The sequence below is a fragment of the Tricharina praecox genome, assembly GCF_024521635.1.
Source record: "Tricharina praecox strain CBS 144465 chromosome Unknown BZA05scaffold_13, whole genome shotgun sequence".
Classification (NCBI taxonomy): domain Eukaryota; kingdom Fungi; phylum Ascomycota; class Pezizomycetes; order Pezizales; family Pyronemataceae; genus Tricharina; species Tricharina praecox.
Genome location: NW_026250415.1, coordinates 183,402 through 197,230, shown reverse-complemented (window position 1 = coordinate 197,230; position 13,829 = coordinate 183,402). Strand labels below are relative to the sequence as shown.

The following is a 13,829-nucleotide window of genomic DNA, read 5'->3' as shown; positions in this document are numbered from 1 at the left end:
CACGCTCTTGGTCTGGGATCCTGCGGCTGTTGGCACTCAAGTCCATGGCTCCGGGGGCCGTTCCTGTGGCAGTGGTCGTCGCGGGCATGGTGTTGTGGGTGGTGTGCCTGAGCGGCGCCGTTGGGTGTGGGGCGCTACTCTGCCGAGGGGGGTTGGTGGTGCGACGTCCCTCACGAAGTTGGAGGGCACGCAGCTCGGAGTCAAGGCGTTGACAGAGGGCCACAAACTCATCGTAGTTGAGGCCCTGAGTACGGCCCACAAGTTGCCGGTGGAGTTCGATGGATACTCCCTCTCGCAGCGCGTCAAGTTTCGCATGCTCGTCCCAATTGAGCTTGGAGACAAGCATCTGGAATTCCGCAAAGTAGGAGGTGAACTCCTTATTGCCTTGTTTCAGGTGGTGTAGCTTGGCTCGAGCGGTGGCCGCTGGGTCAGGGTCACCAAATGCGTTGTTCAGGAGTGTGATGATCGCATCAGCGTCGGTGAGGGTGATGTTGTGATTCTCGATGTACGGCAGGATCTGGGCTTGGGCGCGGCCTTCCAAGCGGTTGAAGGCATAGGCCATTCGGAGTGCTGGAGTTGGGAAACGGGCTGGGTCGCTGTACAGCTTGAGTCGAAGTTGCGCAACGAACCCTTCCAGTTTCTCGCGTGTTCCGTCGAACATGGCTGGCTCTGGGACACGCTCAGCGCGGCTTTGAGGTTGGGTTTCGACGGTTGCGAGGCGGTTGGCGATGCGGCGGGCGTCGGCAAGTTGTTCTTCGAGGTCGTCGAATCGCCAGGTCGGTACGGCTATTGGGGACTGGGTGATTGCGCGGGCGAGGATTCTGAATTCATTGTACAACCCCATCAGGGTTGCATCATCGGCGGGTACATCATGATTGACGATGATTTCGAGTTGTTCGTAGATGGCGGCGGGAATTTCTCGGTAGAAGGGGGGTGCCACTGGTACTTCGTCCTGCTGGGGGACGTCGGGTACCTGAGTGTTGGTGGCCATGGTAGTTCGCTAGGTGGAGAGATAGGGGACGCAACAAAGTGTAACGGCACGGTCGGGCAAGGCTCCAGGTAGCGAAGTCGGGCTGGGGAACGGGTTCTGGGTTCGGTAGAGGCGAGACGGGTTCGGGGAACAAGGTGAGGCAGGGCTCAGTGCAGACGGCAACTGAGAACAGAGGCAGGGACAAGGACTACGGCGCAGACGGCAGCCGAGGCAAGGACAGAGGTAACAGTGGTTGAATTAACAAGTTGTTGCGTGAAGAACTAAATACAGAGGGGCAACGGCCCGTTTATATAGAAAATCCTCCACTTCTTCCCGCAACCTGACAATGACCGTGGGCGTGTGCCAGACCCTGAGAAATCCACCTTGCCAGTACCCCACTTCCGTGACTCATACCCTGCGCAGCCGCACTACCCCTGTTTCCTGCACACAGCCCCAATCTCCTGCGACTCATTGCTGCGCTATCCCTGCTCCCTGCACACAGCCCGAAATCCTCTGCGACTCATCCTTGCACTGCCGGTGCACTGCCTCTGCACTGCCCCCCAACTCTCCCGATCCTTGTGCCGACCCTCCCTTCGTCATTCCATCGCGAGCCGTGACAAAAAGTCAGGGATTTCGACAATTCACAACGGAATAATCTTAAGGGTGTTTGTTCGATGGTTTGTTCGGTGCGATGATTGTAGTTTGTTCGGTTGCCCGCTCGGTTCGACTTATAGTCGTCCCGATCCTCAGCACGTGATTCCTCTAGAGTGCGGCCTAACGTAGCTCCGTTGCTTCCTTTGCATCGGAGTTCCGCGGCCTAGCCTTGAGTCGTCGTCAGCTCTCTTCGGATAGTCTTCTCGACTAGGCAGGTGGTAAACACCACGCGCCCAAGATAGATCGGAGTTTCCGAGCAATTATCTCCCTCATGCGCCGGCAGAGTTCTTCGCTCGAAGTTGTCTGCCCCCATCGGTCGATGTTCGATTCTCTCGTCATAACAGTTTTTTCCTGGATCGGAGTTCCTACTGCGGGGCCCTATGATCGGAGATCTCAAAGTCCTCTGGACTGTTATCCCGATCTCCCGCATCTCCGATCACTGTCTAGACTCTGGAATCCGTTTGCTCCCTCCTTCCTATCTTGTCCTTGATCGCTTCTAACTATCCTTTCGGCTCGCAACTCTATTCTAATCACCCGAACTATCTAATCACATCTCTTGCGACCGTCGTGACCTCCGATACCTATCGGGGTGTCACAGACGATCTAATCCTGTGTTCCGATCATGTAACGGCACGGTCGGGCAAGGCTCCAGATAGCGAAGCCGGGCGGGTGATCGGGGACTAGGCGGGGCTGAGACGAGGCTGGCTCAGAGGACGAGGCAGGGCAGGGCTCAGTGCAGACGGCAACTGAGAAACAAGGACAGAGACAAGGACTACGGCGCAGACGGCAGCCGAGGCAAGGACAGAGGTAACAGTTGTTGTATTAACAAGTTGTTGCGTGAAGAACTAATTACAGAGGGGCGCCGGCCCGTTTATATAGGAAATCCTCCACTTCTTCCCGCAACCTGACAATGACCGTGGGCGTGTGCCAGACCCTGCGAAATCCTCCTCGCCTCTACCCCGCTCCAGTGACTCACAGCCTGCGCTGCCGCGCTACCCCTGTCTCCAACACACAGCCCCAATTCCTCCGACTCATTCCTGCATTGCCGCCTGCGCAGCCCCCTGCGCAGCCCCTGCGCTGCCTTCCAGCCCCTGTTCCGACTCTTCCTCGAACGTTCCGTTGTGAGCCGTGACAGATCACTACCCAAGGTACCACTCATGCTGTGACTTTTCCGAGAGTCTATTAGGTTGTCACATCCGATCACTTCCGAACGGACCGCTCGTGCTGTGACTACTGCAAAGTCTATTGCTGTGTCACACTACCAGAGAGTCCATTGGGGTGTCACAGGTATGGAGGAAAACCTTTGACAACCTGCATGTATTTGTGATGTTTTCAACAGGTTTTCCTAGGTGATTGAGCGCACTCCAAACTCAGTAATGAGTCGATAGCCCCCCTCCACGAGTTTTGGCGGCTATCTCTGTGAGGTTCGAATTGCGATCACGAGATATCATTAGCCTCAAATCCTCGGATTGTGGCCTAGTTCTTTCAATGACTACCCATAGTAATGATTGAGGATAACCAACAGCGATACTAATGTATTCGCATGCCTGAGGTATGTTGCCAGCTCGAGGGGTGTAGCAGTGATCGACTGAGAGGCCGGTGCCAATGCAGGTGCCAGTATTGGTCATATCGAAATGAAGATGATGGCTGGAGTTGGAGTGATTTTCGTAGGTAGCCGGCATCGCTGAGCCGGGCTGATAGCCTGTTAAGAAAATATGAGCGCCATGTTTCAATTTCTTGACTAATTCGCAAAAACACAGTGGACGGCCAGCTAGACATACCAGACAGAAGCAGAAGAAGATGAAGTAAGCATGAGAATAAACATGATTCCCGAGACGCACGGTGTGTATTACGAATATGACAAATCTGCACGCATATTTTGCACGAGTGACAAGCACTGGATTTCCGTCGAGAACCCTAACAATGGTCACTCGTGCTCCCATCCTCCCTGGGTGTGGTTTATGAGGCAGGCCATCGGGTCCATTATGCTGCGACGGACTTTGCACCCGTATTGTCCGTCGTGTAGGCTACGTATTCTCTCTAGCTTGGTAGATATCAGATAGATGCCCGTCCTCTATTGCAACAAGGTGTTTTCAACATGTTTCGCTATTTGTCCACATTAAACCGCCGTAGTACAGTAGCGCGCTCCGAAGCAGTGAGCAAGTCATTACAAAATATGAATTCAATGTAACTCGAAAATATGCAAAACAATTTCAAACCTTCTAACTCAATATGCTAAAGGTATGATCCGGAACGCCCAAATCCTCCGCATCAGGTATGCATGTACTCATACATCACGACTGCTACTTCCTTGCGCCTTTTGCCTCCTTCGCCGTAGCTCCTCCTCCTCCCGGCTAGCCCGCGCCACATACTCCATCACGATCCTCTCCTCCTCTTCGTTCTTCCGCTTCCGTTCCTCCTCAAGCCGCAGACTGTCTTGTACCGCGCGCGCCAGCTCATCGTCATCATCCTCCACGGCCTCAATGACCCCATGCTCGACAGCAAGTGGCGCTGGCGGAGTATAGGGGGTTTTTGAAAAATGTGCGCTCGCGCTCCTGCTATTCCTCTCGCTCTCGGCAAGACTCATCCGCAGCGCCTCCTGGAACTCTTGGGCCTCGCGACTAAGTTCTGGATTGTGGGCCGACGCGGAGCTGGCGCCAACGTGAGCACCCGGCGCGTCGCTGAGAGATGCTTGGACTGCACGTCGCAGTTCTTCGTCCTCGTCGTCGTGGTCGTTGGAGTTGTCGAACATGGCGATGGGTTGGCGCTTCTCGTCCGCACTTGTTGACCAGGTGTGTGAGTGTGGGATCGCTTGTGATGAGGAGGCAGCAGACGTCCACATTGCGCGCTGAAGCTCATCTTGGTCGTCACTCATGCGTCGTTTCTCGTTTCCGAACGTTGCGGCGTTTCCACCTGACTGGTAGGCGGGTGGTTGGTATGTCGGTAGATTCTGGGTTGATATTGAGTCGCGGAGCGCGCGCTGAAGATCGGGATCGTCCTCCATTGCGTCGCCGTAGAATCCCGCTGTATTTCCCTTCTCCTTCTTGTCCATGGTGCCACCGGAAGACCATGTTGACGTGTGACGTGGTTTGACGGCGGCAGATTCCCTCAATGCGCGCTGCAGCTCGCTGTCGTTGCCGGCCTCCCTCCTATCATCATCGTAGGAGCGCATATCCACCAGCTTTTTCTTGTTTAAGTTCTGGCTGCTGCTGCTGCCACCTGACGACCACGAGGATATGCGACCACTCCAACTACCGGGAGAGGTGTTGAGCGACGTCCATCGCTCGATAACGAGTTCCTTCGTTCCCAAGGGTGACTGCAGTGTTTCGTGGACACCCTGTGCCGCGCGGGCGGAGGAGATGTACCCAGTCAAGTCCTTTGTCCCGAGTTTTGCGATTTCGCGGTGGATTCCCTTCATCGCATACGCGGGGATCGCCCATATTCCGGCTCCAGGCTTGAGTATCAGTCCGCCGATGCCGCGGCCAAAACCCTTGAGCGCTCCAGCGGCACCCTCTTGCTTGGCTCCCTTGATCGGTTGTGTGACAAGTCCGGTTATGCCATCGTAGAAGCCCAGCGAAAATTCTTTGCCGGCTGCTTTGAGACCGCTGTGGAAGCCGGTGACTCGCGTCTCGGGTCGGATCTCATCTCCATATAGGGCTGGGGCATTGCGGAAGCCTTGGGAGATGCCCAATGTGAAATCCATAGGTGCTAGATATGTCAGTTATATTATGCAGAAGAGAGAGGTAACGGGATGCCTTACATCGCATGCCAGCGCCAACAATCCTTCTCACACCCTTAGTCGCGCCCATGGCGTTCCCAACGAATTCTGCATCGAATTTGAAACCTCCGCCCTCCTTCTGCTTTCCCTTATCCGTTGTCGAGTTAGGAGTTCCTGGCGTGCCAGGCGTGCCAGGCCGAATCTTCTCGGATTTACCAGTCTTTTCCGAAGTGGCTGTCGCAAAGCTGTCCACGCTGGTGTTGTCGTGCATCGGAGACCCTGGTGTAGACCCTGGTGTAGACGGTTGACCCTCAACACCCTTCCCCTTATCCTTCGTAACGGCCTTGAATATCTCGATCGGAAAATCTCCAACACCCATCATGATGCTCCCCATCGTTCCGACGATTGCACCCGCACCTCCAGTAACCGGATCTGTCGGCCCCGAATTCACCGGCCATTCCTTATGTCTCCACAGCCTCAACCCGCCAAAGCCGCCTTCGATAAGATTTGCCTCGACGAGCACACTCGCCGCCAGCGCCGAAAGCTTCCTGATACCGCTGCGCACCTTCCACACTGCCACGCGATCGGGAAGGAGATCGCACCGCGCCAGCCCCATCTCCTCGACAGAGGAGAGAAAGCTCATGGCGCCATTCTCCACGCCGGTCTCCGCCTTGATGCTATCGCCCATCGCCTCCGCCCTCGCTTGCATCTCTCTTCCCAGCGCCGCCTGGATAGCGAGCGCAAGATTCTGGCTTGTCAGTTCTTTATGCGGGATGAAATTCGGTCCCGCACCGGCCTTGGCCACCATCGCACCCCAGAACGGCTGGTCACCGAAGAAAGAACAGATGACGGTTGGCTTTCCGCAGCGGATTCCAGCGGCAGTGGTGCCGGCGCCTCCGTGATGGACGACGGCGGCGCACCGTGGGAACAGCCAGTCGTGCGGACAGTTTCCCAGGAGCATGACGTTTTCGGGGATGTCGAGTTCGCCGGCTCCGACGCCGCCCCAGCCCTTCGAGACGAGCGCTCGGCATCCGACTTGAGCCACTGCTTCGAGGATCTTGCGGGTCAAGGCGTTTGGGTCTTCAACGACGATCGATCCAAATCCGATGTAGACGGGTGGAGGACCCGCGTTAAGGAAGCGTTCCAGCTCTGGTGGAGGTGAGTAGGAAGAGGCTAGTGACAGGAAGTAAAATCCGGATATTTTGATTCGCGAGGGCCAGTCGGCAGGCTTCGGAATTAATGTTGGCGACCAGCAGTAGGTGTGCGGTACCTTGAGTCGAGAGATCATTCCCGGCGCCCACATCGTGGAAACTGCTTCCAAGCCCAGGGTTCCCTCGCGGAACCTGTTCACCAAATCGCCCAGGCCTTGCCATGTCATCATGTCCACCAGGGCGTATGAGAGGAAGTTGGTAATGTTCGATTCCGCGTTCGACGACTGAATGTTCGCCAGCGGATGGGGAAACGCGGAAGTCGGCGACCACGGCATGGTAAACATCAGATGCAGCGGAACTCCAAGCCTCTCTGCGCAATGGATGTGTCCGAAACTCGGTGGATTGGCGATGATCGCATCCGCAACGAACGGTGTCGCAATCGACGCGCTGTTCCCCCCTCCGACTGCTGGCTGGTAGCTCATCCCATCGCCCGGCTCGATACAAGCTCTCCACCCGCCCAGCAGCATTTCCCACATGCTCTTTCGCCGCTTCGACACCTCGCCCGACTTTAATGTTTCCACTCCCGGCATCAAGCCCGGATTCTTGACCATGAACGCCATGAGCTCACTCGGGTCTCCGCCGAGCGAGAAGAACTCCAGCCCATTCTCCTCCACGAAGCCTTTAAACGTCGGATGCGTCGCCACCCTCACTCTGTGGCGATACCGTTCCTTGAGCTGCTTGCCCAACGCAATGAACGGCTGCACGTCTCCGCGCGACCCGATGATCTGGATCAGGATGTTAAGCGGCGGCGTGTCCTTCGCAAAGTCGGGGATTTGGTAGGAGGCGCCTTCAACGTTGTAGTCCTTCTCCTTCAGGCCGGCGCCCCATTGCGCGCGGAGGACGGGTGTGAGCACGCTCGAGAGGCGCAGCGAGCGCTGGTTAATGTTGATGTTGATTCGGCCGTCCTCTAGAGCGATCAGAACCCAATGTCAGCGTTTCTCCGTTTCGCACACCCAGCTCGACGTACCTGCCAACTGCGCCTTGGTGTCCATCCCGCTGTCTGACACGTTGATGGTGCCGTACGCGGGCGCCTCGGTATATTCCGGCGGCCCTTCGGCCTGCTGCTGTGTGACTGCTTCGACGGCATCGGGCCCGGACTGCCCGCGCTCGGAGTAGCCGGGCGGCGGTTCGTCGGGCATGTGTGGCCGGGGTGGTTGGTAGGGGTCGCCAGAGGGATTCATGCGGTGCTTCCTGGGTGCTGTGGCGTCAGTATTTCGTGAATTGGGGAACCGGGGCCGCTTTATGGAGGTGGAGCGGAGCTGCAGAGGTAATATAGACTCTAGAGTGGGCAGCTTATTTTTGGGTTTAAGCTTGAAACGGTCGCGGCAAACCGGTGACGTACGCAGTCGCCTGGTGGGGGGGAATCCTTGAATGTTCGCTTGTCGATCCTTGCACTGCCTCACTGCACCGCCACTTCCAATGAAGGCGCATGGGAAAAGTGAGCTGGACGTTCGCCATTTAAGATACCAACAACCGCATGGAGACGAGTACGAGTACGAAAGAAAGGGGCTGGTATCGCAATAATCGCATGATGTGGCTCCGTTTAATGGTTCCTGGATAGGTACCTAGCTTCACCCTTCCAGTGTCGAAAACCCGAGTACGACACCTGCATATCGTACTTCGGACGCTTAGGCACGGGGGGGTATATTTGCCCGATCCACCATATCGCCGGCACTACTTCGGAGGGGCACGCAAGAAACAGCAGAGCCCGTCTTTTCAGGCATCTACAGTTATGTACAGTACTAGTATACGGGCAGATACGGTACTTACTGGCAATAGGTGCTCTTGAAGCCTTAACCCAGCCACTCAAGGCGGTGGTGAAACTGGATTTCGGGTTCAATAATCGCCGACGCACCGATTGGTGGTGAACTTGATTGGATAAGAACAGGAGGCCATCCTTTCATAAGAAGGGGCCGGGTTCTCAGCTTCGATTGATTGGTTGAGTGAGTGGCAAGGACGGTTTCTGGTGATTCGCCTTGGATGCCAGTGTTTTATGTTTTTGCTTCTTCATCCTGTCTGCAGTTGAGACCATGACGAAATGCCTACATGATTGTTAGTGGTGCTCCAATCATCAGACAGGGGGGATCAAGCGTACGGTTTATTCCGCAATCGCGTGGCCAATTCAAAAACCCGAATACGAGCCCTGCATATCCGGACATTCAGGCACGGAGTTTCACCCGACGACATTTACACCGGCAATACGCCCAATTCACTTCGAATGTGGCCGGAAATGCTAGGGGCGACACAGCGACGGGGCACTCAGCCACACTGCCCGCACGTCCACTCACTTTGTAGCGATCCGGCAGCTGCATCTCCTATTTCCGAATCCAAACGTACGTCTTCTTGATTCGCAATCCCATATCTATTACAGTACAAAGGAGCACCACTCGGCGCGAACAGAAACTCCTAACCCTTCCTACAAACAGCCTGTCACCGCGACCACACCGAGCGCGATGCCCAGCGGTGCCCACGCAATCCGGGCGTGCACCGCCGCGCTCGCGGGAGTGTTACCAGGAGATTTCCTGCCCAGATACCACGCGCCGAGATCCGTCAGATCCCCGTCGCTGTCGAGCATGGCACCATTGGGGCCAACGTTGCTGACGGAGCTGCGGAACGAGCCGAACCATGAGTAGCGCTGGACGTAGGCCAGTCGGTCGAGGTACTCGAGACTCGTGTTGAAGAAGGAGTAGGTGTCGCTCCTGTACTGTGGTAAGTCTCGAGGGACGACCGTGTGGAAGCGAGGGAGGGAGCGTGGAAAGCAACTTACAGCGACTGGTGCGCATACCCAAACTCGGTAACCCACAAGTCCTTATCGGGGAACATGGCGCGCACCTCGCCGATATGGCTCGCCAGGCCCTCGAAGTTGCCGTACCAATGAACAGGCACGAAGTCGACTATGTGTCGGCACACATGCCGGTCAGCAGCCACTCACTCACTCACTCATTCACGAACCGTCAGGCGGAACACAACGAACCAGTGCAGCCGTCACACGCCTCCATAAACGCCTTGATCCACCTCTTCCCGTCCTGGGTACTCGCGACCCCCGGCGCGCCCAGCTTCAAGCCCTGATCCTTCAACGGCTCAATCATTTCCTTCCAGATCTCCACCGCCCGCGCGGGGGACATGTTGCTCCCGCCAACATCGCGGCCCATATCGGGCTCGTTGAAGCCGAGCACGTACTTTATGTTGTTCTTGTCATCGCGCAGCAGCCCGCGGACTTCCGTGGCGAAATCGTAGTTCGCGGCTGGCTCGCCCCAGAGCATGGGCACGAACTCGAGGTTGGAGAGTGATGCGGACGGCGCGGAGCGGTAGTTGTAGTACCAGCTTATCGTTGTCGGGTCCGATAGGAATACCGCCTCGTCGTTGGGATTCTTGGTGTCGACTTGGACGAGGCCGCGTTTGTCGGATGCGGCCGTGAGTGAGGGGAGGAGACATAGCGGCGGGAGGAGGAGGAGGGTGCGCATTGCAGAGTAGTCTATCGTCGGCGGAGTCGGAGTCGGATGGGAAGGCTGTCCATCGTAAAGCAGAGGACGGTATATTTCGGAAAGAGGACGCAACGAAGGGCTCAAGTGCAAGGTGGACTGTGGGACAGGAAATGCAGGAACCTGCTCCCGCCACCGTCTCAGGAACCAGCTCGCACTGCGCAGTGATGTCGACGGGAGGCCGCTCTGGAATCTTGATTCCTGATTGGATTTTCGTGTATTATTTCTGGAAACGTGATCTGCACTCGCAGGCCTGCAAGGGCGGCTACATATCACATAAGGCAGGTGGGACTGCATGGAGAAAAACGAGTGATAACTACATGGGCAGGCCGTTACACAACCGAGTGGGCCGGTCATTCCAATGCGGAGCCGCAAATGGGCCATCGGGATTCATCATTCGGCGTCATGCTGCGATGAAATGAAAATTGATAAACCTTGAAGAAGAACGGCCGTTATCTACGGGCCGAGTCGGCAGCCATGGTAGTTTTACAAAGCCCATGCTCGGAGTCCGGCACCTACCTACTCTACGTACAGGCGAACGGCTCCGAAGCCAGGGCACTCCCCAGCCGATGACGCAGGTCCCAGAATCGGCCTGGCCGCTACACAAATTAGTACATATTGAGCTCGTCAAGATGAGTCGGAATGACACTTTTCTTAAGACGGTACAAAATCGGCGTAGCCCAGGTAATCAAGTATTTAGATTCCAGGAATCACCACCTAGAATCGCATCGCATCTTCAATTGGCAGGCTTCGAGGCTCACTCAACATCTCTTCGTCCGAAATCTCAACACACAACAATGGCGCCCTCCCTCCTGTCCCAAAAGCTCCTCTGCTTCGATGTCTACGGCACTCTCGTACGTCCCTACCCCGACGGCTTACGTGCCTTGTCCCCGCTAACCTAACCGTCCAGATCGACTGGGAAACCGGCATCTACACCGCGGCCCTCCCGCTGCTCTCACAACTATCCCCTCCACCCACTCGCGCCTCCTTCCTATCCACCTACGCGCGCCTCGAAACCTTGCAGCAGACCGCGACGCCGGGGCTGCGCTATTCGCAGCTACTCAGCGCGGTGTACGCCCAGCTAGCCGCGCACTACTCACTGCCCGCACCCAGCTCGGAGGCAGAGGCGTTCGGCGCCTCAATCGGCGACTGGCCCGCATTCGCTGACTCGGCGGATGCGCTGCAGCGGCTGAAGGCCAGCTTCAAGCTCGTCGTGCTGTCGAATGTCGACCGCGAGAGCTTTGCGAACAGCTTGCCGCGGTTGGGCGGTGAGGGGGTGTTTGATCTCGTCCTCACCGCTGAGGATATTGGCGGGTATAAGCCCGCGCTGAGGAACTTTGAGGTCATGCTGGAGGAGGTGCAGGAGAGGTTTGCGGTCGCGAGGGAGGAGGTCTGCTGTACCGCCCAGAGCTTGTTTCATGATCATGCGCCTGCGAAGAGGTTGGGGCTGGTGAGTGCGTGGATCGATAGGCAGGGGGGTTTGATGGGGGTGGGGGAGGTGGAGGGCGCGGGGTTTGAATGGAGGTTTGAGACGCTGGGGGAGATGGCGGAGGCGGTCGAGAGGGAGAAGGGGGAATAGCTTTAGGAATCCAGATGGCCGGAAGTTCCCAATATTCGAGAAACTCCTGGTGTCCTGACGACTGTGTTGCCTGACACTTCAGGATCGTCTGTCAGCAGCTGATGGCTGCAGGTGCAAAACGACGAATTGACTCCTGTAACGTGCGATGATTGTTACCTGCGTGCACTAAAACTTGATTCTTGTATCTCAATATCCAGACTCATCGAGGAAGATAGTGAAAGCGGCCGCCGAAGACCAGCAGCTGTTTGGGCTGTCGATGTCCGGTGCATAGCCGCATTGCCATCACTGCCACTTGGACGACTCCCTTCCACGGAAGAGACGGCTCGAGTCCGAGGAAGCGCTTTAGCCCTGCGGTGAGCCTCCATTCGCCGAACTCTCCGTATGTATCCCAGAAAAACCTCGCCGCTCCCTCGCGCCTCGCACTGAGACGGCGCGGTACCGGTGCCGGTATCGCCAGCCAGCCCCGCTTGTACGACCCCGCCCCGCGCCGCCATCAAACCACCTTGAAAATCCCGTGCGACCTGCAATCCCCGCCGGATGAGGAAACGAATTCCAAATCTTTGCGCGAAAACATTCCAAATCGCCCCGCACGCTAGTCGCTAGCCGTCGATCAATGGCGCCGTGACGTAAACCACGATTGATTCTAGCCCTGAAGTGACAGGCAAGTCAGCCCCGCCTTTTGAGAGAGAGAGAGGTTTAAGCAGCGTTCTTCTCCCGCGAATCCATTCCATCTCTCCTCCACCCCCCACACAGCTCCATCGAAGACGAAAGATCATCAAGAATAATCACCAACGCAATAATGGCCATCACCGTCGGATCGAAGCTCCCCGCTGCCCCAGCCTCCGTCTGGGAGACCTCCCCCGAGAACGCCGTCATCATCCCCACGAGCGGAAAGGTGGTGATCGTTGGTGTTCCCGGCGCCTTCACCCGTATGTTGCACCCGCTCTCCCTCCCACTGCACATCTCTCATCTCCCATCCCCCCCATCTCCTTCTGCTGATACCCGTCCCTTGGTGCTAACCCGCATGCGCAACAGCCCCCTGCAGCTCCCAGGTCCCCGGCTACATCTCCAACGCCTCCGCATTCAAGGCTAAGGGCGTGACGGGAATCTACGTCGTCGCGGTCAACGACGTGTTTGTCGTCGAGGCGTGGAAGAAGTCGTTGCTCGCCGGAAAGGAGAGCGATGATTGCGTGCACTTCCTTGCCGACTCGACCGGTACTCTACCCACCCACCCTATGGCGAGGTCGGTAGCTGACAGTGGTGCCTACAGGTGAATACATCAAGGCCCTCGGCATGGGCTTCGACGCGAGCGGACTCCTCGGCAACACCCGCAGCAAGCGCTTCGTGGCTACTGTCGAGGATGGCGTCGTCAAGACTGTCGTTGTTGAGGACGAGGTGCCGCAGGTCACCGTTACCGCGGCTGATAAGGTGCTGGAGAACTTATAGGCGCGTTCGCGGAGTTTGGGTTGGGCGCGGTTTGAGACAAGATGAGCGGTTGAAGGTTGAATGAAGCGAGGCTCATAGCTGTTAATTGAAGTCAAACGAGTTTTAACCCAATTGCGTGCGTGCGTGTCGGCGTTTTCGGCATGTTTTTGGCCGCGTGAATATGTAGGCGTCGAGTGATCCGCAAACTTGCCGAGCGCCTCGCTCTGATGGACAGTCCAGCACATCCGTTCCGTAGTCTGCAGACTTGCCGTCGGGAGCAGGGTGCCTCGCGCCGGTTTCCAGTCCAGCACACCCGGAGTTACCGTAGTCCGCATGCCGGTGAGTATGTGTGTGTATCCAGCGAGTGTGTATCGAAAGCCTTGTCGCTCACAGCATTCCATCTCGAACAGCTCACCAGCTCACAGCCATCCCGGCAGAGATCACCCACGCTGCCACGCACAGTTCGAACTTCGGGTAAGCCCGGGGCTAACTAATCGGAATACCGCCGTTTCGGAAACGATCGTCATATGTAGAATTGCTGGCCATTCATCGCCCGGCAGAGTGAGTGCGTGAATACCGGTACATAGGTTGGCCTGCAGCGACCGGCCAGGCTGCGAACATACGAATGTGCGCTGAACACATCATACGTAGCGTTCGTTGTTCAGATCTTTGCCTCTCCCCCGCAGTCAGAACACGCAGTCTCTCGACATCATTCCCAGCACCCACAAATAACGGGTTACGGCTTTGTTGGCGCCGGGCAGTGGGGATTCCAATGTGCCTTGAATAATGT

The 13,829-nt window shown here is 56.8% G+C and overlaps 4 protein-coding genes across 4 annotated transcripts; 2 read left to right on the top strand and 2 right to left on the bottom strand.

Annotated features, from left to right (window-relative positions):
- Positions 1–3,911: 3,911 nt before the first annotated feature.
- On the bottom strand, positions 3,912–7,692 carry BZA05DRAFT_445241 (uncharacterized protein; the record flags this gene model as incomplete). The annotated part of the gene is made up of 3 exons (XM_051486983.1): positions 3,912–5,332; positions 5,385–7,460; positions 7,521–7,692. 3 exons carry the CDS (start codon positions 7,690–7,692, stop codon positions 3,912–3,914), a joined length of 3,669 nt encoding a protein of 1,222 aa, XP_051339066.1.
- A 1,277-nt stretch (positions 7,693–8,969) lies between these two features.
- BZA05DRAFT_338271 (glycosyl hydrolase catalytic core-domain-containing protein) lies at positions 8,970–10,017 on the bottom strand (the record flags this gene model as incomplete). The annotated part of the gene is made up of 3 exons (XM_051480882.1): positions 8,970–9,252; positions 9,321–9,447; positions 9,528–10,017. The coding sequence occupies 3 exons, from the start codon at positions 10,015–10,017 to the stop codon at positions 8,970–8,972; spliced, it is 900 nt and encodes a 299-aa protein (XP_051339065.1).
- Positions 10,018–10,832: 815 nt separating this feature from the next.
- BZA05DRAFT_337869 (putative hydrolase) lies at positions 10,833–11,614 on the top strand (the record flags this gene model as incomplete). The annotated part of the gene is made up of 2 exons (XM_051480872.1): positions 10,833–10,889; positions 10,946–11,614. The coding sequence occupies 2 exons, from the start codon at positions 10,833–10,835 to the stop codon at positions 11,612–11,614; spliced, it is 726 nt and encodes a 241-aa protein (XP_051339064.1).
- Positions 11,615–12,270: 656 nt separating this feature from the next.
- BZA05DRAFT_398960 (Redoxin) lies at positions 12,271–13,169 on the top strand. The gene is made up of 3 exons (XM_051483757.1): positions 12,271–12,543; positions 12,650–12,829; positions 12,885–13,169. Exons 1-3 carry the CDS (start codon positions 12,414–12,416, stop codon positions 13,058–13,060), a joined length of 486 nt encoding a protein of 161 aa, XP_051339063.1. The 5' UTR covers positions 12,271–12,413; the 3' UTR covers positions 13,061–13,169.
- The last annotated feature ends 660 nt before the right edge of the window (positions 13,170–13,829 follow it).

Coding starts and splice junctions, on each gene's coding strand:
- BZA05DRAFT_398960 (XM_051483757.1), top strand. CDS start 12,414: ATGGCCATCACCGTCGGATCGAAGCTCCCCGCTGCCCCAGCCTCCGTC. Junction 12,544..12,649: donor TGTTCCCGGCGCCTTCACCC/GTATGTTGCACC, acceptor CATGCGCAACAG/CCCCCTGCAGCTCCCAGGTC. Junction 12,830..12,884: donor CTTCCTTGCCGACTCGACCG/GTACTCTACCCA, acceptor TGGTGCCTACAG/GTGAATACATCAAGGCCCTC.